This window comes from Antechinus flavipes, chromosome 2 (assembly GCF_016432865.1).
Source record: "Antechinus flavipes isolate AdamAnt ecotype Samford, QLD, Australia chromosome 2, AdamAnt_v2, whole genome shotgun sequence".
NCBI lineage: Eukaryota > Metazoa > Chordata > Mammalia > Dasyuromorphia > Dasyuridae > Antechinus > Antechinus flavipes.
The window spans coordinates 86883092-86909728 of record NC_067399.1 but is presented as its reverse complement, the minus strand read 5'-3'; the positions used below and the strand labels follow the sequence as shown (position 1 = coordinate 86909728).

The 26637-nt window shown below is 36.1% G+C and overlaps 1 protein-coding gene across 3 annotated transcripts in view; it reads right to left on the bottom strand.

The window, feature by feature from the left end:
• Positions 1–11620, bottom strand: part of EML4 (EMAP like 4) — a 144111-nt gene extending 132491 nt beyond the window's left edge. Inside the window, exon 1 of one of the 3 annotated variants that reach the window (XM_051975174.1) lies at positions 11339–11620. In XM_051975174.1, the coding sequence (XP_051831134.1) occupies positions 11339–11363 (25 nt within the window). In that variant the 5' untranslated portion in view covers positions 11364–11620. The remainder of the gene's footprint in view (positions 1–11338) is intronic. The other 2 variants (XM_051975175.1, XM_051975173.1) reach the window with 2 other exon arrangements.
• Between the last annotated feature and the right edge of the window lie 15017 nt (positions 11621–26637).

Genomic DNA, 26637 nt, shown 5'->3' with positions numbered 1-26637 from the left:
AAAAAAAAACACAAGTAATCAACCAATAAAAATTTATTAAAATATCTATGTCTATTAATCCATGTTTCTCCAATTTAGCAAGAGTCAAATTAAACAACAGAGATAAATAACTGACTTCCACTAGGTACATGGTACTGCAGACACTCCAAAACATAAAACACATTCCTGCTCCTATGAAGCTTACAACATAACTGGGAAGAAAAATAATATTGAATTATATATTGTCTTACCCTAAGTTATGGTTAAATTGCATGGGTCAGACTAAAGGCTGTAGGAGTCTATAGTAACATGCTGGAGAAATGGTTACAGATAAAAAAAACAGAGATACTCAAAAGTCACAAAATAACACTATACCATATAATAGTTCCTGAACTTTTTTTTTTTTTTACCTAAAACCCTTAAAAAGTTGTAATCCCCTTTGTCACCCTTTTCTAATACACTTCCCCCTAAAAAGCAATCCCAAAATAGCTGCTCACAATCACCTTTATAGGTGCTATCACTAAGCAGTCAATTGAAGTTCAGTAGCTCAATCTACTTTTGACTGCCAGAGTAGGTGTTTAAAGGGCGGAAGGGAAAAAGGTCAGGCAGTGATCTCATCTCATTCATGTAACCCACAGTTTACTGCCATTACCACCCCCAAACAGCTGTCTGGAATTCTCTAAACTCTTATATACAGAATATCCTTGGAACTTATCCATCATTAATAGATATCCTTATTCTAGTTTGATAACTACTGACCTATAAAAACCAAGGAGACAAGAAAATAAGGTTAAAAATATATTACCAAATAGGCCCAAGTCTTTATAGCTAAAAGTCATTCTATTAACAAAACAATATACACAAGTAAGAACAATGTAGCTATTACCTTTGTAGAATAACAACCAAAAAAAATGCAAACACTATCTCAGACCATATATGTTAAGAGAAAAACCAACTGCATTGGGGGGAGGAGGGGAGAGGGAAAGGGGAAAGAAGGTATTCATATTTTTCCATGGGAGGGGGAAAAGTAACCACTGTTACTTACAATTAAAAGCACCATCAAAACAATGCAATATTAAACAAAAAGAAAAAAAAAGAATTTGGAAGAGATGAAAAATATTTAATAACTTGTACTCTACATTTGATTTTATGTACATAGTCAAAAAATGAAGAAACCCTATCTAATGTTCAATCAGTGCAAATCAGTACCATCTCTGCAACTTATACAGTATATAGCCTTAGAGAGTAGTGTAAGGCACTGAGATATTAAGGCACTTGGCCAGGATCACCCAATATGTATCAATCATAAGAAGGAATCCCTGCAGGTCTTCCCGACTCAGGCCTTAATCTCCACCGATTATGCCTTGCTACCTCTCACACATAAGTATATGCAATATAAATACAGGGTTTTAGAAGGGAGAGGTTGGTAAGGGAAACAAGGAAAAGGATTCATGCTGGAAGTGACCCAGAGTTGAATTTTGAAGGAAACTAGAAATTCCAGGAGATGGAAGTGAGGAGAGAGTACATTCCTGACATGGGAAGGAGGGAAACAAATATTTTATGCAAAGGCACACAAATAAGAGATAGACTATGACAAGGACACTGTAGCTGGGCCATAGAATTTATGAAAAGAGTAAGGCATAATAAGGGCTGGAAAGATAGATCAGAGTCAGGTTGTAAAAGATTTTAAATAAGAGAGGTCTTTGTATTTGATTCCAAAGCTAACGGCAACATCAAGGAATGCATTAATCTTGGAAATAGAATAGCCAAACCTGCTTTGGTAATACCACTCACTAGCAGAGACTATGCTTATTTCCCTGGCACAGCATATGGGCCTTGCTGATAGTGGGCACTTTAATGTTTGTTGCTGTTTAATTAAATTGACAATGCAGGAAACACAGCATTTATAGAACAGAACTGACCTCACAAGGTTGAATAATTCAGGCTTACATTCTCATAGCTACTAGGTAAATTCAATTGCCCAGAGATGCTGAGGACACTACAATTTCCTTACAAAGGAAATGATTCAGAATTGCAGAATAATTCCAGTTTTATTCAATCTGATTTGAGGTCTCAGATGAAGGTGAAAGAATCCAGAAACTGGCAAAAGACAATTTTGGGTTTTTAGAATAATAAATAGCTATAATTTTCATAGAGTTTTAAGGTTTACACTGGATTTTAAATAGGTTTTATATTCAAAACAATGCTGTGAGGAAAGTACAATATCATCATCATCATCATCATCATCATCATCATCATCATCATCATCATCATCCCTATTTTACAGATGAGGAAACTGAGACAAACAAAAGTTAAATGATTTAAGTAGATATAGCCTCAGACTAAGATTTTCCCAATTCTACTCTATTAAAAACACACCTGAAATCCTATACCAACCACACAAGAGAAAATGGATGAAACAGAAATTGGCTGTAGGTGAAAAGGAATCAAGCAACAAGGATTTATTAAATACCTACTAGATGCAAGAAACTGTGCTAATGCAAATTGTGCAAGAGATGAAAATACAAAGAATTATTCCTATTTTTAGAAAAATTCCTATTCTTAAGGAGGAAATTTTAAAAAGTCAGATTTCTGCTACTTTAACTTTATAAAATCTGCCAAGCATTCATTAAATACTTATTATGTGTCAGGGACATAGTAAATATATCACTATCAATAAGGCACATTATAGTTACATTTTCAATAGTGGTGCTAGCCTTATCCTGATTACTTGCAATATGATTTAGATCCTGTTGTGATCAATGCAAAAAGCCTAAAGGGGTAGTAGTAACTGCTTATGTGTAAGATGGCTAACTGGCCTACAGAGGGATCAATCACAAAATAGCAGCATTAAGCAGCATTCATTAAATAAATGAGCTAAGTAGGAACACTTTCTTCATTCACACCTGTTAAAACTATATTCATAATTATACACATGTGACTATAAACGGCACCTAGAAAAAAGCAAATTGTATTTTTCCTAGTATATCATCTTGATCATAAATTTACTTTGCCACATAAAATTATGTCTGAATTATATATTCTTATAAAGATATAAATAGGACTATACTAATAAGAAGCTTGAAGACCAAACCAAAATGAGTACCAAGTGCCAAGGTATACTTTGACCTTAATTCTAGAGCTAGAACAAACTTCTAACAGATCACTTGGTGAAACTCCCTCATTTTATTCAAAGAGAATAATATACATTACAGTAATATACATTACTGTATTGAAATTAGGATTTCCTTTTTTCAAAAGTAGGAGAAAAATATCCATTCACTGATCCAAAGAAATTGATTGTTCTACCTTGAGGAACATACTAAAATAGAAATCAATTCTGTTATTTTGGGATCAGAGAGGTAATAGCCACAATTATTTGGGGAGGGTGAAATCTTTCAATAAAATAAACTATTTGAACCATATAATTTAGATCTATTTTTCTTGACTACTTAGTTTTCCAAACAAACAGTAAATTCTCATTTAGCATAACATACACATATACATACATACATATATGTGTGTGTGTATAAAACAGTGATAAGTACTTCTATTATTCTAATTTATTCAGCAATTTCAATAAAATCTAACACAACACAAAACTTATGAATGACCAAAAAAAAGGGCAAAAAGTATTAAAACACACGAATTTCATCCATAAGTCCTTCACTCACATTTAGTTTGTTTACTCAAGATTGGGGGAAGGGCAAAAAAAAAAAAAAAACCTCAACAGCAAACATACTCAAAAAGCTTAGCAGCAGGTGGCTATTTGAGTCAAAGGAAAACTACATCCATCTACTTCAACTGGAAGTTTTTTCAGGAAATCAGTAGGTAAGTGATCATCCTTTCTATTTTCACAGTGCTCTCTGGTTCTGATAGAAATGGGAGCATCCATTTATGATTTTCAATATATGCTATTCAGGCTTTCTTTGGTTATGATTTTCAGTTAGCTCAATGACTCTTAGTTTAAGTCGGATTTATCAAATGCAATAAAATCAAACTAAGCAATTATGTATGTAGTATCATGGCACCTACATAGGACACAAAGGGAAAAAAGTTATTGTTAATCCTAGCCCACCAGGAGGACATCTAATTTGAGAAAACAGGATTAACACATAATAAATAATAAAAGAATAAAGGTTTTTTTATTTGAAATGCCAAGAGATATTCTCATAAATACAGGACTTCAGATAAGTGAGAGTAACACATATTAGAGCAGCCAGGAAAAACTCAAGGAAAGCAGGATAAACTATGTTTTGAAGACTATGTAAGAGTTAGACAGATGGAAAGACAGTTCTCTGAGGAGAGAGAATAGTGGCCTATTATTTAAAAGGAATCATATAGTGAATTCTCTCCCATGGAATGTTGTTTTCTTCTCTTTCCAGACATAAATTCATAAATTGATACCAAAGAAATATTATAAAATACTAGTTTTACATAATCAGAAATTTTCTGAAGCTAAAATGCTAAAGTGTGTATGTGTTAGCTCTCCAATTAGACTATTAAATCCTAGGTCAAGGACTAGATCCTCTAGCTCTATACTCCCAGTGCTTAACATGATTCTTTGCACATAACTGGTACTCATTTCAATAAGGCTCCCTCTTTCAATGCAAACTGGCACTCATTCTGCAATTTAAAATATCAGGGAGTTCAAGGGAAAGGGAAATTGTTCAGAGAAACCCCTTTAGAGAGATTTATAGTCTCCTGTCTTAAGTGATATATTTGACATTAACTCATCTATATCTATATCTATATCTATATCTATAACTATAGCTATATCTATATATATAGGCATTCTTAATGTTCATACTTTTCCAGTTTTGGTAACTTCACACATGCTTGAAAATTGGCATCCAGGATTAAAATAGTTAAATTTTTAGAGAGCAGTAACTATATTGGTAGTTCATTTGTTTCCCCACAAGGTCATAACACAGTACTAAACAATAGGTATTCTACATATTTCATTGATTTATTGTTAAAAAGTTGCTGGGATACTTTGTAAAAAGATCTTTTTTGATAATGAATTATAGAGGTAATAAAATTTATTAGGTTACTCCAAAAAAATATATATATATATATCCGTCTAAACAATTATATTGCAGAATCCCTGAATTCAAAGGGCTTATAGATGTCATCTAGTCCAAATCTATAGCTGATTCATGATTAATTACCTTTTATCACATTATCAACAAATGGTCACACAAGCCTAATATTTTTTCAACATGAAAGCCTTCCCAATACTTGAAAATAGTTGTGATTCCCAAGTCTTCTTGAAGCTAAACATTGGCAATTTTTTCAAATGATCCTTAACAATAGTATGATACAAATCTGACCTCAGACACTTAACACTTCCTGGCTGTGTGATCCTGGGCAAGTCACTTCACCCCAATTGCCTCAGCAAAAAATAAAAAATAAAAATAAAATAATAATGGAATGATAGCCTCCTCTTTAACCATCCTGGTTAAAGGATAAAATAAATACTGGCTGACTATATAGGGGAACAAACAATAAACATACAACCTCCAGTTTACCAATTTCTTTACTATAATGTTGCACACTGAACTAAAACACAATAGTCTACATATAATTTGATCAGGGCAGACATGTCTTTCTTAATGCAGCCTAAGACTTCAGTTAACTTTGTTGATGCTTTTACTCTTGAATACATTCTAAAAAATTTGTAGTCACTCAAAGCCCCATAACTTTTTCCTCCCAAATTAAAAAAAAATTTAACACACATGTATTAAACTACTCTACTACTATTTGCCAGGCGTTGTGCTAAGTGTTCCTCCAACCCACCCAACCATGCTGCAAAAAACAGTCCCTGACTTTAAGATAACTTGCTTCTTTCAAATCTGACCTCAGAAATTTACGAGTCATGTGACCTGTAAAAATCACTTTGTACAACCTCCTTTTCCTCAATGTAAAATGTGGATAATAATAGTACCTCTCTCAAAAGTTCTTTTCAGGATAAACGCTACTTGTGAAAACATAGTATTCTGTGCATAACAGGTCCTTAATAAATGTTTATTCCCTTACTTTCTCTTAATGGAGGAGACTAAGTGACACAGTGGATAAAATGTTGGGTCTGGAGTCAGGAAGAGTCATCTTCCTATATTCAAATCTGGCCTCATCAGCTATATGACCCTGAGCAAGTGTAACCTGAGCAAATTTGCCTCAGTTTCCTCATCTGTAAAATGAGCTGGAAAACAAAATGGCAATACTTCATTATTTTTAAAACCCCAAATGGGGAGTGCATAAAGAGTTAGACAAGATGAAAAATGATTCAACATATATATAAATAATTTGGATCATATATATGATAATAAGTTGATTCATATATAAGATATGAACTTTAAAGGGGAAGGTTGAACTGGATGGGGACGGGGGAAAAAGAAGGCCTCCTGCCAAAGGTGGTTCATGAGCAGAGTACTGAAAGAAATCATGGATGTCAAGAGGCAGGGGAGAGAGTATATTTTAGGTATGGAGGTATTTTACCTAGGTAAAAGTACAGAGAGAATGAACTATCATTAAGCAATGTTCCTACATCCTGTATTTGTGAAAGGGGATTTTCCATAGAAGTGTAATTTAACATTTCATTAAATTATACTTTATCATTTTATATTTAACTCACTATTACAACTTGTTTAGATTTTTTTGAAGTCCTATTTTTCATCATCTGTAAATTTGATAAATACATCCTGTCTTTTCCAAATTACTGATAAAAATGTTAAATAGCATAGGACCAAGCACTTATTGCTGCTAGAAGGACAATTTCATCCCAAATTGATGATGATCAATGACAGTACTCAGAGTCCAGCAACTGAGCCAAGATTTGAATCAGAATAATATCAGTATCATCTAATCCACATGTCTTCATCTGATTAGAGTAGGTGACAAATTCAGTCACATGCTTTACTAAAAATCTAATAAATAATAAAGCATTTCTAATTTACCAGCATAGTAGAAGGAAGGGAGGAAAGAAGGAGGAAAAAAAGGAGGGAAAGAAAGGAGGAAAAAAAGGAAAAGGAAGTCATCAGGGAAAAAATTAAATTGTTTCATGAATTAATTCCCTGTGAAGTCCCAGCAGCCTCTTTAAACAGCTTCTCTTCCTAATGGTCATTATTCTTTGTGCCTTCAGAATTTCCTAGAGATTTCTTCAGATCTTCCCATCTTCCTAAACAGATTAATGTAGAATTTTAATCCACTGTATTTTATCCTCTCTCTCTGAATCTTTTATAAATGTAAAAGTGTAGAGGACCTATCAGACTACCTAGAGCTCTCTTCTTTTTCTCATCACAAATTCTAGCCTACAACAGTCATTTCCTACTCTAGGGTTTCCATTAGTTCCTCTTTTTATTACGATTACAAGTAGGGAATTTCTATATAAAATATTCAGGCATTTACATAAATAAAAATGTATATATATACATATATATTTTTGGTAAGATAAGAGTAGGATTTAAGAGTAATAAAGTTTATAGATCTTTCAAGGTATATGGAAAAATGTTTTAAAGGAAAATTTGCGTTTACTAATACTATGATGCTAATTATTATAAAATTTTGTAAATTTCACAAATTCTTGTACATTTCCATTTAATCAATTGTAAATATATAGCCATATCAATAACCATTTTTCTTGTAGTTATTAACTTCATTTAATATGAACTTCAAAATAAATTCAGAAATGAGTAATAATTTTACAATTTTTTGGAAACTTTATTAAACTTTTTTTAAAAAATATTTTAAAAAATTTAAGCCTCACAAAAGCAAATAAATATGTTTTATCTAAAGTGTGAATCCTCAGGCAGCTAGTTGGAACACTACCCCTGGATTCAAGAATATCTCAGTTCAAATCCCAACTCAGACCCTTAATCCTTAGTAGCTTGTGTCACCCTGGACAAGACATTCCAATTGAGAAAGGAAGAAAGGGAAGAAAAGGGAAGAAAAAGGAAGGAGGGGCAAATACTGAATAAAAATAATTTGGGGACAAATTTTAAAGATTGATTTTAAAATTTTTAATTATGATTGAGATTCTCTGAATGTATTCAACTCTTAAGAGTTATAATTTCATTTTTAATTCAAATTTTATTCAAGAGATATAATTTCATCAAGACCAGAAAGGTTTTTTTTTTTTTTTTAACCTTTCATATATAAAGGTTGGTAAGGTTTAGAAGAGAATATAGCAAGAAACTTAATAAGGTATTGGGGTAGGGTTAATAGACTAACCTAAATTTCTTTAAGGGGGTGTAAGAAGCATTTCCAAAGAGTAGTTCTTTAAAAAAACAAACCCAAAAACATAAATTAATGAACTAAGGCAAATTACAGCACAAAAGTATCTGCCCACTAGTGTGCCTGAATATCTTCAGTTTTGGGTAGATAAAAGCCATTAAATATGCTTTCCTGAACTAAAAGTAATGCCAAAGGGGCAGGTAATATTACAACTGAAAACTAATTTCTTCACAATCCTCTATTGTTTCAGAAAACTTAACACAAATTCTTGGTTGTAGTTAAAAATCACAAATTATACATACTAATAACAGTGTGCCCCCACTTAATAAAATTCAACTGAACAAACTCTGAAATTTAAAATAAAATTTAAGAGGCAGTTATAAGCAGATTGTTCACATTACAAAACCGAATCACCACAAAATTCTGTTAAATAGTGAGTCTCCTAAGGATTTTAAAAATCCTATTTTAAATTCTTATTCAGTTCAAATATATGTCAGAGTTTAGCTGCTTATCTTTTAAGTAAAATTCACAAAACTTTGGCTATTTAGACCAATGTGAGAGTACTTCCTGGAATTAATTAGACCTAAATTCAAATATGGCCTCAGACACAACTAGTTGTGTGATCCTGGACAAATCACTTAACCTTGTTTACTTATCTCATCTATAAAATGATCTGAAGAAGAAAATGGTAAAACACTCCAGTCTCTTTGTCAAGAAAACCCCAACTGGAGTCTTAAAGAGTAATACAAGACTGAAATGACCAGAAGAACAATTCCAAGTCCTGAACTAATAGATTATATATGCAGGAACAACAAACAATTTGCCAATGTGTAAGCAAGCTCATCAGTAAAATATACTATGTTATCACTTTCTTTCTCTAACCACACAACCCTCTTTAAGGCTTCAATTAGGATTGGGGCCTAGATTTACTCTTCCTAGAGAAACAAAAAGAACAAATACACAACTCCTGCTGGGAAGTATCTTCCAAAAGTAGCTCGGGAAAACACTGCCAGGAACCATTTTCTTCCCTCTCTACTGTCATCACCTCCCCTCCTTAAGAAGCAGGCATCAAAGTATCTTTTCTGCTCCTTAGGTAACAAGGTCTCTAAAGAAAAAAAAGTATTTACATAATACCCAAAGAATGGAGTTTAAAAATGAAAGAAATCCAAATGCAACAATGGCTTTAATCCACTTTAAAAATTTGAATCCCTAGACAAATTCCTGTGTAACTCTAAATCCCTCTTTCTTACTTCAAAATTCAAGGGTTGAGAAATACCCCTCCACTACATTACCTTTACTAACTCTAAAGCAACTACAATTTCTAACTGATGACTAAAGATTCAGCCCCTTGGAGTAGAAAGGGCCATAACTTGAGCTGAAAGACCCAAGTTAAAACTCTGGCCGCAGCACATGCTCCTCCCCATCTGAATATGGCCAAATCCCTTCCTTTTCTAAGCTTCAGTTTCATCACCTGTGTACATGAGAGGGTTGGCGGGCTCAACCTCTATGCTCCAAAATTGCCATTCTACCATTTCAGAAAGAGGCACCCAATATCTCTGGAAAAAACAGCACTCAACGGGGGAGCCTCCAACCATCCCATGTGGGATTTTCCCATGATCTCTACAGTTCCTCCAGGCTTGGAAACTATAAAACTGCTCTTCATTGAACAGCTGAATGGCTATAGCTCCTACAACATTTCCAAGGCATTCAAGTTGTATTTTGGCCTGGCACACATATCTTCCTTTGAATCTCACTATTGTTTTACAAATAAAGAGAACAAATTTGTTATCCAAATCCAAATATAGATTGAAAAGAAATCAATAAAAGCTCTTTGTATAGTTGATGCCTCTCTAAATTAAAATATCCCAATATATGTGAAACTGGATTAGAAGTTAGTCTAAAAGCTTTATTCTCTAAGACTTTCTTGAGCACAACCCCAATCTACTCCACACAAATTACTGTAATTGTTAATTGTTCCAAGTGAAGACCGTGTATGACTAATGGGCTTTGATACTTTGTGATAACCAACATTGTAATGTACCGACTTGACGTTAATGTTTCCCGTTAAAACCATACTAGTCTCAAACTACGTGAATAGGGGAGTGTATGTGGCTTTTCACTGCCTCGTACTGTTTAACTAGTCAACCAACTAGGGTTTTTACAAATCAAAAGCAGGGAAGGAAAAACCTAAAGATGAGTTCCCTCCACAGAAAATACCCAGCTTCTGGTCCCCAAACCTCAAAATGCAAATCCAACAGCAGGCATCACATAACTGCAGCATCAGCTAGAGCCCAGTAACTGATCTGCAATGGTATGATGGAGGGAGAAACAATCTTTACAGTCACCAGATCCCCTGGCCTCACAGAATAGTAATTCCAGACCCAGATCCCAGCGCTCTGGAGCGGCAGCCTGGAGTTTGGACTCCAGGCGACCGCGACACAATTCTCTCGGGTGTTCTTCATTCATTTCAAGCACAAGGAGTCAAAGAGAGCTAGCTCTCAACTCCTCCCCTAACCCCCTTCCCTTCTTTCTCCTTTTCACAAAAAGGGAGATACATTCCTTCCCTCCTTCCAGACAAGAAACCCCTAAGCAGGTCTGCTCCTCCCCAGACACACTCGCCAGGCCGGAGGGGCACTTCTGCCTTTCCCTTGGATTCTAAGCGGGGTTTTGGCCCCGCCCCCACCCCCAGGAGATAAGCTCGAGGCTGCCACAAGCTGCACGGGATGCCTCTCACCTGGTACCTGGGCTGCACTCTCCTACACTCCACTCCTCTACTTCCCTCCTTCCAGGGGGTGGGGACTGGGAGTATGGGGGGAGGATCACGGGCCTGCAGAAAACTAAAGGGGTTTGCACCCGAAGGGGGGGCGGAGGGGAAAACTCCACTTAGAGAGAGGAGGGGGAGAGCAGCCCCTCTCCCGGACGAAAACAGCGGTCGCCTCTAGAGGAGGCTGTAGAGGGGCGAGAGGGGCTGGCTGAGGGAGGGGATTCCGGGGTCACCCTCCGGGCAGCGCGGAGTTGGAATTCCCCCTCCCCCCAGGAGTGGGAAGGAGACTAAGTGAGGGGAGGAGGGGATTCCCACCCTGGTGGGCGGGGGTTAGGGTCCACCTCAGTCTCCGGCCGCACTCACCGAGGCTACCGGCGAAACCGTCCATCTTGCGAGCAAGGCGCAGGGATCGGGGCTCCGCGGGGCGGGCACTTCATTCAGCGGGGTAAGCGGCGTGCGCGCCCCGGCTGAGTCTGCCCCACTCGCTCGAGTCCTGCCGGGCTGGGCTGGGCCGGGCCGGGCCGGGGCGGGTCCAGCTAGGTTCGCGTCGCTCGACTCCGCCACTCAGTCGATCCGTCCGGCCGCCCGTCGGTCGGTCGGTCCGGCCCGTCGTGACCGACAGCCACACTCGCGCCCAGCCCTAGCAAGGATGGGAAGCCTCACTGGCCCGCGCTCCTCCCGGCCTCCCTTTCAGGCAGAGGCGCGCGCCCCGCCCCCCGCGCCTCACGTGCCGCCGCCACCGCCGCCGTCGTCCCTCCCCTCCCCCACTGCGAAGTCCAGCTTCCGACTCCGCCCCCAGGCTCTGACGGATCCGAGGAGGAGAGACAGGATAGGTCACATCGCCTCCCTAGTCCTTCCCTAGTCCACCCCCTTACAATCTTCCTGACCAACCGCTGGGCGAATTGATGCGCCTGCGCTCTGTGACTGCGCCCCGAGCCGGCGGGAATAGTTTCTACCTCCGATACCTCCTTAGTCGTTTCACAAACTCATGAGGCAGTGAGGCGGCTTTTCAGGCAAGATATCTGAAGAGAGCCTTGTACAGTCCACGGACGTGAAAATTCTCTTGAGGAGGTGGCGTGGGCCAGCGAGAAACTGAGCGAGCTTCGTCTTCCTCCAAGTGCTTCCGCCATTGATGATTCCCAGAGGCGACAGAGCCGGGAAGAGCTGTGGGGACCGAGCTTCGGTTTTAGGGCCTGGTCGGAGAGCAGACTCCATGGAGGGAGGGAAGGGGAAAAGGGAGGTCTAATCCTCGGGGGTTCAATCAGTCTGGGGACTCCCAGTGTATGAACTCTTTCCACCGGTATAGATCAACGACTCGTTTGTAAGGAGACCCAGTTTATTAAGTGTCAGAGGCTAGATTTGAACTTGGGGGCTTCCTGAGAGAACAAACAGGAGAAGTAAGATAACTATAGTGAGGGATGAACTCGGTTTTTCAGAAGCTGTAAGAACTCTGGGAACCATCATTCAACAGGAAGAATTAACCAAGGCAATGAAAATGGGGATCCTTGGCTACCCTTCACCTGATCATACCTGACTCTGCACCACCATTCTATCAGTTAACCAAAATAAACAGACTTGTTGGCCTGACACTGACAGAGGGTGTAATACATAATTACTGTATATGTATTACGTAATGCTCTAATACTGTAATATGTAGGACTACAGGGTTATCGAAACTAAACGTGCGGTGTTGTAAACAAAGTGCTCAACTTAGAATTGGGCTCCATTCTTGTCATTGCAGTACTGGAGGGCTAATTTAAAGTCCTACTATGTGTCAGACACTGTGCTGGTTATTTCACAACAATCCTGGGAGGTAGATGCTATTATTACCTAAAACAATTCATTTTCTCTCTCCTGGCATCATTTTACTTTACCGGAAAAAAACAAAATGGAGGGGTCATCTAAAAGATGCCTGAGGTTTGGACTCTGCTTCTTTGTGATCTTGGGCAAGTCCCTTATTTTTTTCTCAGCTTTAATTCCCTCTTAAGAAAATGTGGATGGTCATAAGGGCTTTCTTGGGTTTTAAGTTTTATTCTGAGCTTAATAACAAAATAAAACATTTCTTTATCCAAGGTAAATATAAAAGGGATTATATATGAAACAGTCTTAAAAGTAATTTTATAAATTTAACATGTTTTCAAAAGCTTTTTTTTTTTTTTTTTGGATGTCATTGGTTTTCTAAATACTCTAGTCAAATAGAAAAACAACCCAACTCCTATAAAAAATAGGTATAATCAAAACTAATTCACAGTAATCAGAAATTTGTCACATTCTACTCCTTAAATTCCTCAGCATTTTTATCAGGGAAGTGGGTAACATCCTTATTAGCTCCTCTGGAATATGGTTAGTCATGGTTTAATCAGCATTCTTAGTTTTTATGTTTTTTTTTTTTTTAATTTACAATATTGTAATTGTATAAATGTTCAATTCATTCTACATCACTTTATACTTCCCAAGATTCCATAAAATCAACTCTTTCATCATTATTTCTTATGAAATATTACAACTACAGCATTCATATACCACAATTTATTTTAGCCATTTCCCAGTAGAAGAATTTATTTTTTTTTTATTCCTGGTGCTTGGAACAATGACTTACTCATAGTAGATACTTAGTACATGTTTGTTGAATTGAATGAAGGGAAATAATATGGGGAATAATAAATTTGGAAAAAAATAAGTTAGAGCCAGATTGTGAAGGGATTTAAATGTTAATCTAAGGAGTTTACCTTTTAATCTTGGAGGCATTAAGGAACTACTCAAAGAATTTTGCTTTAGGAAACTTAAGCTTTAGGAAGAATTTTTTTTTGGCACTTCCAAATATTCCAGACCATCCTGCCTTCACTCGGAGCATTACCCCTTATTTCCTCTCTAATGGTAAATTGGGCGTCTGCCCCTGGGTTTTTCAGTTCTCCTTATCTTTTTACCTTATCTTGCTGGGCCTCTTGTGGTACTTCCCCTTAATGTTCCACTTTTGGTAAAGCACATATCCTCCCGCCCCACTTTCAAATTTATCTTAAATGTGTTGATATCCCCCCAATAGAATTTAAACATTTTGAGGTCAGCCACTGTCTTGGTAGTTGTATTTGTATCACTAGCACTGAGTTCAGTACCTAGCACATATTAAGCAGTTAAATGCTTTTATCAATGTAAGGAGAATGAAAAGATGAAAGCCGAGAAAAGTGGGGGATCTGTTGGGGAAGGCCTTTTTAATAGTCTAGGCAGAAGATATTGATTGCTTGAACTAGATTAGTGTTCATATAAATGAAGAGAAGAGGATGAATGCAAAAAATGTGGAATTATAAGAGACCTCATAACTGATTGAATATGGGTATTGAAGAAAAGGGAAATGTCAAGAATTGAGTTTGTGAGCCTTTCTTCCCTCAGCAGAAATAGGGAGTTTTTTAAGTTGGTATTGGTATTAATTTTTAAATTAATTTAGGTAGTATTGTTATTAATCCTAATGGTTTTAAAAATGGCCTAGAGTGCTTCTCAGTAATTAGACTGGGCAGGCCTGGTCTTTTGCAAATGGAAAGGGAATAAGTATATAATGCCTATTATGTGCCAGGCACTATGCTAAGCACTTTTACAAATATCTCATTTGATCCTCATAACAGCTATGTGAGGTAGATGCCATGATTATCCTTATTTTACTGTTAAAGACATTTTAAATGAACTTAATGTCTTTCTGACTCTAGACCCAGGTCTTTGGGTTGTGTCAACAGTTGTCTAAATAGGCCTTTATAGCTACTCATGGATAAAGTTCAACAATTGGAATGCAAAAGTGTACTTGCTTAATATCTAGATATAGAATAAATTTTTTTTAACCAACTAAAATTTGTGAAATCTATGAATGCCCCTGCCGTCCTACCATTTCCCCCTCAAAAGAACCTTTAAAGGACTTGCCTTTTCCTTTTAGCTTTGACATATGTTCTGGAAGTCTTTGTAAAATGATTGTCCTTTAGTGGCATACTAGCCCCTTTTCCATTTTCATTTAAGTTTTTTTGAGAAAGATGTTAATAGACATAAAAGAATTCTGAAAAAAACATTATTTCTGTAGCAAATACATAAGTGGTTAAAAACTGCCAATTATTGTTTCAACATCATTTAAATTAGGCACAAAAATACTTGTAGATGTTTCCTTAATACCACACTAATTGAGTAGTTTCATTTAAATCTCTGAATCAATTTAATAGTAACTAAAATTAATTTAATATTAAATTACATTTAATAATTAAATCTCTGAAAATGTTATAATCACTTGCATTAAGCAAACTATGTAAAAATCAAAATTTATAAAATGAGTGTAATCAATGTTTTTTCCAAAGGGTACTTTATCCAAAGGATAAATAAAAGATTTATCATAGGATTCGTTGGCGTTATTGAACTCCCCAGTGCCTTAAAAAATATTCAGTTTATGGACACTGGATTTCTGTATTGCTTTTAAGAAATATATTTATTGCATAAAACAAAGTTAGCAGTTCAGATCCTTGCCCACAGTTATGTTCAGTGAAGGTGATCACCTTCCCAAAATTATGACAAACTGCCTATATTGAAGATGAAGTTTTATTGGATCTTTTCACATAATGTTTGAAGGCAGACATAGGGAAAAAAAATATGATCCCTGCATTAATTACTTTATCTTGCTGGTTGCTAGCTATTTGACCTTAAAAAAATTTTTTTTGTGCTTTACTTTTCCTTGTCTCAGATATTTTTTACATAAGTGTTAAAAGAAATATATTTTTTTCAGATGCTTTGTGTGATACATGACTGCAAAGCTATTTTCTTTCATTGCTTTCATTATTGATCCATAAACTATTTTCATGAAACTTACTACAGATTTTATGAACCTATTAAACTCCATACAAAAGCAGATAAGAGAGAAAAAATCCACTCTGAAATGGTAATTCTCAAATATCTTGTTTCAGCTTTCAAGCGCAGGAATAAATGAAGTCTGGAGAGAAAAGAGGGAATCTTTATTTTTATGTGAAGCTTAATATAGGCAATATATGTAAAAGTTTCAGAATCTGTGAGATTGAATCACATTGTTCCAGGTGTACACCATAAAGATGCTGAGATTTATACCTTTAAAACATAGCACAGCTACATATTGATTTACTAAAATATAAATTTTAAGATTTGGCTTAAAATTTAACAATTTAATGTTAATTATTGCTCTGCTAGGAATTTTTATGTAATTGCTATATATCCAAAACTTTCTCAAGATTTAGTGGCTTCAAAAATAATCCATTCATTTGTAAAGAATATTAAAGACGGGGTGGTGGTGGTGGTGGTAGTGGTTTATTTCCTTTAGGCACTTGACAAGTGGTCAGGTTATGGTCATTTTGGAACCAACCACATTCACTAACTTCACCCGATTCTAAGCCCTTACAAACTCTTTAAGAATTTTTGAAGCACTATGAGAATGGAACAATTTCAGAACAGAAAACTTGAATCCAAAATTGAGTTAGGACTATGGTATTTTGTGGCACGCATCAGACAAGTTTGTGAGATGAAACATCATCACCCACACACAAGATGTGGTAAGATAGGAAACTAACTAGGACCCGAGAGTAATGAAGCCTTGTGGAAGAACTTCAGTTACTCATCAGTAGTAGAAGACATATATTTATATGTAACTAAAGCTTCTCACTGCCTTAGAATGTTCCATTCCCTGTGTACACAACTAGATAGTCACCGTTTTGTACATGGCTAAAGGATTAATATCAAAAATAATGCCTGAGCAAGTCAATAAATGTAGCCAACATTTATTTCTGGTTCTAATCTTGCCTGTGTGACCGTGAAAGAGTTATCTGATTTTTAGGTTGGAACGGAGACTAATTTATTTGTTTTGCTGAGGCAATTGGGTTTAAGTGATTTCCCCAGGATCACACAGCTGGGAAGTGTTAAGTGCCTGAGATCGAATTTGAACTCAGGTTCTCCTGACTTCAGGGCTGGTCCTCTATCCACTGCGCCACCTACCTGCCCCTGCAATTTTATTTTATTTTTTTCTCTTTTTAAAAAATTTAATTTAATTTAATTTTAAACTTTTTATTGACAGAACCCATGCCAGGGTGATTTTTTTTACAACATTATCCCTTGCACTCGGTTCTTCCGATTTTTCCCCTCCTTCCCTCCATCCCCTCCCCTAGATGGCAAGCAGTCCTATATATGTTAGATGTGTTGCAGTATATCCTAGACACAATATATGTTTGCAGAACTGAACAGTTCTCTTGTTGCACAGGGAGAATTGGATTCAGAAGGCAAAAATAACCCGGGAAGAAAAACAAAAATGCAAATAGTTTACATTCATTTCCCAGTATTCTTTCTTTGGGTGTAGATGCTTCTGTCCATTTATCAAGTGAAACTGAGTTAGGTCTCTTTGTCAAAAAAATCTACTTCCATCAGAATACATCCTCATACAGTATCGTAGAAGTGTACAATGATCTCCTGGTTCTGCTCATTTCACTCAGCATCAGTTCATGTAAGTCTCTCCAAGCCTCTCTGTATTCATCCTACTGGTCATTTCTTACAGAACAATAATATTCCCTAACATTCATATACCACAATTTACCCAGCCATTCTCCACTTGATGGGCATCCATTCAATTTCCAGTTTCTAGCCACTACAAACAGGGCTGCCACAAACATTTTGGCATATCCAGGTCCCTTTCCCTTTTTTAGTATTTCTTTGGGATGTAAGCCCAGAAGTAACACTGCTGGATCAAAGGGTATGCACAGTTTGATAACTTTTTGGGCATAATTCCAGATTGCTCTCCAGAATGGTTGGATTCGTTCACAACTCCACCAATAATGCATCAGTGTCCCAGTTTTCCCGCATTCCCTCCAACATTCATCATTATTTTTTCCTGTCATCTTAGCCAATCTGACAGGTGTGTAGTGGGTGGTATCTCAGAGTTGTCTTTGCATTTCTCTGATCAATAGTGATTTGTGCAATTTTATTTTAAAGAGAAAGACCAGAGGGGTTGTGCCTTGGTTACACAACTAGTAAACACCAGCTCTTCATTTACTCTGTATTAGATTTTTTAGGTTCCTAGTTGTTTACATGTTGTCTTCTGCATTAAAATATGAATTCCTTGAGGTCAAGGTTCACATTTTTGCCTTTCTTTGTATTCCTAGTGCTTAATATATAGTGGGTGCTTAGTGCTATTTAAGTAATTGACTTCAAGTCTAATGGTCTCTGCAATATACATTTCAAGTCGTATAACTTAAGAGAAAAACTAGCTTTAATTATAACTAGTGAATATGTTTGGCATGGACTTTAAAAGAGGCATCTGTGATAGATAGAAAACTTTAAAGACTATGTGACTGAAGAACTTCAATCTTTTTGTAGACTACTTTGTTTTACTATAATGAAATAAGCCTTAAATTAAAGATTGCAGTATATTCCTAAGATTTTCATATCAGGAACCTTCTTGGCAGTCTGGTGGAACCTCAGAACTTTTTAGAATAATGAATACTTAGAATTAAATTTTATTATAAAGTCAATTATATTGAAATAAGGAGGATTTTTCCTATCCAATTTCCGATACTGTCATGCCTGAAAATAGATCAGATGACAAGAATCCCAGCCTTAAGATTTTCTGATGTCCATCCACCTGAACCAGTAGAATATGTCAAATTCTTTTTTTAGGGATCAATTAAAATATGGTTTCTGTGTAAAAGAAAAACTTAAGGGGAGTTTTTCTTCTTGGATTATTTATACCTTCTGAATCCAATTCTTCCTGTGCAACAAGAGAACTGTTCAGTTCTGCAAACATATATTGTATCTAGGATATACTGTAACCTATTTAACATATAAAGGACTGCTTGCCATCTGGGGGAGGGGGTGAAGGGAGAGAAGGGAAAAATCAGAACAGAAGTGAGTGCAAGGGATAATGCTGTAAAAAATTACCCTGGCATGGGTTCTGTCAACAAAAAGTTTTTAAAAATTAAAAAAATAAAATAAAAATAAAGACAGACTACATTATCTCTTAAAAAAAAAAAAAACTTAAGGAGAAAGGGCTTTGAGGTTCAATGATAACATTCTTAGTTCTCTGATTACATTTCTTCACAAAAGGATTTCCCCTTAGATATCCTTTCATAGAATGAATTGCTTCACCCCTTAAAACTAAATAGGAGACAATTTGGAAGAAATTTCCATTAACTGTAGGGCTGGCCTTCCTTTTCAGGAACATAGGCCATAAAATAGAAACCCATCTTATAACCATAGTTTGGGAATGAAAAGCATGTCAGAGGACAAAGTCCTTTGAATGTGGACAGATATCTGCTTAGTGAGAACTGTGTAGTTAAGTAAACATCCTCTCAAGATCGAAAGGTATATTGTAAATCGTCTATATAAGTGATATGGGGTGTAGGGAAGTCAAAGGTGAGAGGGGCCCAAAGGATTTCCTGACAGGGCAGGATTTCCTGTTTCTACCATGGGACTCCCTAGGACTGCCTCTTTTTCTCCTCTAATTCATTACAGTGTAGATAATTTACTTAGAATCACAGCTGAAGCCTAGCGTGTAGCTGGTTTTCTGTACTGACAAGACCTACTTTTAACATGTCACAGCGGGAAGAGGGCAGGATACTCCCTAAGCCAAAACTGAAGTGTCAGGATCGGTAAAAAAACAAGTCTCAAGTGCTTTTTTCCCCAACAATAACATCATGACCCAGCCCTTAAAATGAGTTCATAATAAGGGGGAAAAAAAAGGAGTTTCTGAATATTAAATGTGTAATTAAATTTTCTACCAGAATCCAAATCATTATCATTAAAATAAGATACTTTTTGCCATTCCAAAATACCCTTCACATAAAATAATCATTTCCCCCTTTCATTGACCACATAAAACTTTTTTTTACCATTATTAATTTTCTTGAAGGCAGATTTCTGCTTTCTAAAAAGAGGAAAAGGTTAAGCTTACATTATTGTTTTCCTATTTCCATGTCTTCCAAATGAAGGGACATATTCCTGCTCAGTGTATGTCAAGAATGGATTTACTTGCTAGTCTGGCAATATTCCAAAAGAAATACCTGCACATTTGGGGGGCGGGGGGGGGGGGAGGGAAGGAGTAGTAGGTATACAATAGAAATTTCTTATTCATAAAGTAGATAGATTGTGTGAAAGAATCCCTCTTTCATTGGCAAGTTTTAATAAAGAGAGTTTCTGAAAGTGACAGTTTTATGTATATCATGTTGAATAATCAACTGTGAAAGATTCATATACTGCAGGAGACAGGAAAAGGAAAAATGATTTGCATGAGTTCTGCACTACCCAATTGGATAATCACAGTTCTGTAGTTTGGCACAATTTAAAGATGTTTGTTTATTTTAAGGATGTCTGTTGGCCTATAATGTAGGTTTGCTCAGTGAGCCAGCATGGCACACACAAACAATACTCAGCCTGGAACAATGGCGTCTGAAAGTATTTTTGTTTTGCTGAGCTGAGATTATAGTTGTACTATTGCTATCAGACCTAAATCATGGATTTTTCAGTTTGAATAACTGCCCTTATGAGTTAAATGCCCTTAATGGGTAAATTTTCACCTTCTGAACTTATACAAACCTAATAGATGAGGTTCTGTGTAAGATTAATTGAAATATGTCACAGAAGACTTAAGTATAGACTGAAGTTTAATTAGAGGCCCTCTGGATTATTGGGTTTTCCCTGAGTTTCAGAGCTGGCTGTCCCAAGATAGAAAGGGAATGTATCTATGTATGCATGGACTGAGTCATGGACCAGTGCCTCTAAGGAATTTTAGAACCACAGACTGTACTGTGGCATGTCCTTTGCCATATGAATTATATTTTCTCTACTGTCTTCTGTGATTAAGGGCAGGTTTCCAAAAGCAAAAGCCAGTTTTTCAATTATTTGTGGAGTCCTAGGCAAAAAACTATGTCACGTTTATTCCAAAACTATAGCAATACCAAAGAAATACCAATTAATACTTTTTTTGTACCTTATATTGTGAGTTACTCTGTATACTTGACTGAATATAGAAATAAAATATTTATATAAATTTAAATCATTACACAAAATTACTGTATAGGCATTATAGAATAAAGAGATTTTGTTGCAGGTCTAAATTATAATTTGAGTTTCACTTTTTTTGTTACTTGACTAAAGTCTACAATTATTGTAAGAAAGCATATAAAGCTTAACTTAACATAGAATAACTGAATTTGCTAAATTTTCATTTTTCTTATTTCATAAATAACCTTCAATGAATTCAAAAGACAATCTTTTGTTCTTCTATGATTGACATAATTTAAAAGCCATATGTGTGTGTGTGTGTGTGTGTGAGAGAGAGAGAGAGAGAGAGAGAGAGAGAGAGAGAGAGAGAGAGAGAGAGAGAGAGAAAGAGAGAGAGAGAAGAAGAGGAAGAAAAGGGAAGGAGGGAGGGAGGGAAGGAGGAAGACAAAGGAAGGAAGAGAAGAAAGAGGAGGGGAGAGATAAAGGGAGAGGAGAGATACAAATAGAGAGGGAGAGGACAAGGAGAGAGAGAGAGAGAGAGTATGAGACAGATAGACGGAGACAGGTAAGAAGGGAGGGAGAAAAAAAAAAAGGAGAGATTTCAGGGGGAGACTATCATGGAGGGGAGGGGCAGCATTTCAATTGAACTTTGAAGGGATTCAAGGATTCTCATCAGACCATATTCTTATGACTTAAATAATATTCCTTATGAATATGAAGTGGAAATGATGGATAGATTTAAGGGATTAGATCTGTTAGATGGAGTGTCTGAAAAACTATAGACTAAGATTCATTGTAAAGGAGGCAGCAACAAAAACATTCCAAAGAAAAAGAGCAAGAAAGCAAAATGGCTCACTGATGAGGATTTACAAATAGCTTAGGAAATGGGAAAAGCAAAAGATAAAGGAGAAAGGGAAAGCTCCACTCATCTGGATACAGAATTTCAGAAAATAGCAAGAAGAGACAAAGTTTTTTTAAATGAGCAATTGAAAAAATAGAAGAAAAACAATACAATGGGAAAGACAAGATCTTTTCAAGAAAATTAAAGATATAAAGGAAATGTTTCATGCAAAAATGGGCATGATATAAGACAGAAATGGTAGGGACTTAACAGAAGCAGGTATGATTAAGAAAAGGTAGCACATCCAGAGAGAGGATTATGGCAACTGAGTGTGGATCACAATGAAGCATTTTCACTTCTTCTGTTGTTTGCTTGTATTTTATTTTCTTTCTCACCTTTCACCTTTTTGATCTGATTCTTCTTGTGAAGCAAGATAATTTTATAAATATGTATGCTTAAATTGAAATTACATGTATCTTTTTTTAACCGTGTTTAACATATATTGGATTATTTGCCATTTAGGCCATTTAGAGGGTGAAGGGAAAGAGGAGGGGAACTAGAACACAATGTTTTGCAAGGGTCCATGGTTGCATATGTTTTGAAAATAAAAAGTTTCAATAAAAAAGGTAGCAAAAATGCACTGAAAAACTATAAATGAAGAATTACTAATAACCATGATGATGTCATTATTGAGCTAGACATTCTGAAGAATGAAGTCAAGTAGGCCTTAAAAGGCATTGCTAATAATAAATCTAGTGGAAGTGATAGAATTCCAGCTGGGCTATTTAAAATCCTACATGATAGTGCTTTTAAATTTAAATATCAGCAAATTTGAAAAACTCACCAGTGGCACTGGATTAGAAAAGATCAATTTTATATTCCAATCCTAAGGGGAATGCCAAAGAATGTTCAAATTACTGAAGAATTGTACTCTTATCGCATGCCAGCAAGATTTTGCTTAAAATTCTGCAAGCTAAGCTTCAGGAATATGTAAATTGAGAATTACCGGAAGACCAAGCTAATTTTTGAAAAGGCAGAAAAACTAGAGACCAAATTGACAACATTTGCTGGATGGAGAAAGCAAGAGAATTCCAGAAAAACATCTATTTTTGCTTCATTGACTACACTAAAGTCTTTGACTATGGCTCATGACACAATATAACAAGTTCACAGACATAAGAATACTAGATTATTTTATTGGTCTCCTGAGGAACCTGTATTTGGACCAAGAAGCAGCAATTAGAACCAAACATGGAATAGATAGGTTGAAGATAGGAAAAGGAGTATGAAAAGGTGATATATTATCATCTTATTTATTTAATTTATATGTAGACTATACATGTGAAATGCCAGACTAGAGGAATCAAGTCAGAATTAAGGCTACAGGAGAAATATCAACAATCTCAAATATGCAGATAATACCACTATGATGGCAGAAATTGAAGAATTTAGAAGCCTTTTGATGAGGGTGAAACAGGAAAGTGTAAAACCTGGTTTGAAACTTAACATTAAAAAAAAAAAAGTGAGCATCTAGCTGAGCAGTGAGTAGAGCACTGGTTCTGGAGTCAGGAGGACTTGAGTTTAAGTCCAGCCTCAGACACTTGCTGTGAGACTTTGGGCAAGTCACTGTATTCTGTCTCCAAAAGCAACAACAAAAAACTAAGGTTTCGCTACTGGTTCTATCCTTCCTGACAAAAAGATGAGAAGAAATGGAAGCAAATTCAGACTGTATATTCTTGAGCTTAGAGATCATTGTGGACAACAATTGCAGACACAGAATTAAAAGCCATTACTTGGAAGGAAAGTTAGAGCAAATCTGAATATCACGCTATTAAAAAGCAGAAATATCACCTTGCTGATAAAGATCCATAAAGTCAAAGCTAGAGTTTTTCTAGTAGCATTATGTGGCTATAAGAATTGGACTACAAGGAAAGTTGAGTGCCACAGAATTAATACTTTCAAATTGTGATACTGGAAGAGGCTTTTGAAAATACATTGGATAGCAAGGAGATCAAATCAGTCAATACTTAAAAGAAATCAATTCAAACTATTTATTGGAAGTCGAAATACTAAAGTTAAAGCTTAAATAGTTTGATCTCATAATGAGAAGAAGGGCTCCTTGGAAAATGCTCTTGTTGGGAAAGATTGAAGGCAAACATTTTTGAATGTTTTTGCACAGGGGGTTCTTTTCCCTTTTTTTTATGATCTCTTTGAGATACAGGCCCAGTAGAGACACTGCTGAATCAAAGGATATACATAGTTTGATAGCCCTTTGGGCATAGTTCCAAACTGCTCTCCAGAATGGTTGGCTCCACCAGCAATGTATTGGTGTCCCAGTTTTCCCACATTCCCTCCAACATTCACTATTATCTTTTCCTGTCATCTTAGCCAATCCAGAGAGTAGTGTAATGGTATCTCAGAGTTGTCTTCATTTGCATTTCTCTAATTAATAATAATTTAGAGCATTTTTTCATATGACTAGAAATGATTTTAATTTCTTCATCTGAAAATTGTCTATTAATATCTTTTGACCATTTATCAGTTGGAGAATGGTTTGAATTGTTATAAACTTGAGTCAATCCTCTATATATTTGAGAAATGAGGCCTTTATCAGAAGAACCCTTGAATGTAATTTTTTCCCCCAGTTTATTGCTTCCCTTCTAATCTTGTCGGCATTGGTTTTGTTTGTACAAAAACTTTAACTTAATATAATCAAAATTATCCATTTTGCATTCCATAATGTACTCCAGTTTTTCTTTGGCTACAAATACGGAGACAACATTATAAGCATCCAGAAAGAAACAATTCAAGTATAATGGGGCAACAGACAGTCTAATACTAGATTTAGCAGTTTTTATGATAAAGGACTGGAGAAATTGGAATATGATATTCCCGAGGGCAATGGAACTAGAATTACAACTAAGAATCACCTACCCAGCAAGACTGAGGACAGTTCTTCAGGGGAAAAGGTAGGCATTCAATGAAATAGAGGAATTTCAAAGATTCATCATAAAAAAGACCAGAGCTGATTAGAAAATTTGATTCTGAAATATAGAATTCAGGAGAAGAATAAGGAGATAATTAGGAAAGGGAAATCATAAGAAACTTAATAAGGTTTATATATTTTCATTCCACATAGGAGAACAATACTTTTAACTCATAAAAAATAGTCTTCCTCCTCATGTCTGACTCTTTGCTTCCTTCAAGTCCTACCTAAAGTCCCATCTTCTATAAGATACCCTTCTTGACCTTCCTAAAGCCTTGTATCTAGTTTATTAAACATCTAAATGTATGTGTACATATATGTTTATATGTGTATACACATATATAAGATCTTATTTGTACATGGTTGCTTACATGTTGTTTTCCTCATTAGATTCTGAGCTCCTAAAAGTAAATATTAACCTTTGACTTTTTTTGCATCCTTGGCACTTAGCACAGTGGCATGTAACTAGCACTTAAATACTTATTGATTAACTGAACCATACTGCCACTGCATCTCAGGGATGCTGGGACACTTCACCCTCTCCCTTTCCCCTGAAAGGTACCTCTATTCTGTACTCATACATATGAACCAGACCAAATTCAGTGTTAGTGAAACTAAAAAAAGTGTCAAACTCCATTTTGAAAACTTTGGGTTTTTACAACATTCCAGTGCCCCACAGACTGAGCTTTTCACCATGGTCATGGCATTCTATCAAATACAGACATAACCCCATTAGTTCCAACCAACAAACCCAAGATTTCCAACCAACTGAGCTCACAAGTCTGCCTCAAAGACTAGACAAATTCATCATGAACCAATTGTTCAGATATCTATACTCATAATAGGAAAGAAGGCAGAAAAGATAGCAGTTCGGGTTCAGACTCTGCAGCCAGGGTAGAACAAGGATAGTCCCTTTATCCTTTCCTCACAGAATAGGGTTGAATTTTATATCCCAGAAGAGAGGAAAGAGGCAGATGGCAGGAGACTCCTTTTAGAGATTCATTGAGTCATGGACTCTTCCTGTTTATTGATCAACAAGTGGATTGCTTTATTATCTCCAAGTTTTTTACCAACCTTTCAGCACTGTCACACATGATTCTGGAATCTTTAGAAATTTCCACGGGAATTCTGGTACTCACTCCCTGGAATGGTCTTTATAGGAGTATTTCCACATGTAATTATTGGAGTGAAAGAACTAATCCAATTCTTGCAATATTATATTTAAGGAATGGCAGATTGATTGGAACATAAAATCTGTGTGTAAAAAGTCAAGAAGAGGTAGGCTGGAACCAGATTGCAAAGGCTTTAAGTGCCAGAGACATCTGCATTTCATCCTGGAGACAAGAAGGATCCCTATTAGCTTTGGGGGGAGCATAGTGACATGGACAATTGTCTAGACTTAGGGAGACTTTTGGTGTAGTCCACAAGAAAGATGATAAGATCTTGGATTCAGATGGTGCCTATTGAATGGAGAAGAGAAAAATATAATAAGTGTAGAGGTAGAATTAGTTAGACTTGGCAAATGAGTAGATGGAAAAAGTCTTATATAGTGGATAGAGCAGAGTCAGAAAGACCTGGGTGCAGCTGTGAGGTTGCTGGCATGTTAGGCTGAAAGAATGATTATCATCTCAACAAGAACAGGGAAATTAGGAAGAGAGAAAAGTTTAGGAAGAATACAATGATATTTTGAGCTTGAGATGCCATCTTCTACTTGATCATACAAAATATTTGGAGTGATTTTCCTCTTTCCTCTTGAAAACAGGAAACTATTTCTCACTATTCTAACATGGTAAGTAGTCAAGAAAAAAAGAACTTGGTGGTTTATTTTATTTAATTCCTTTGGTTCATGAAAAAACAAAG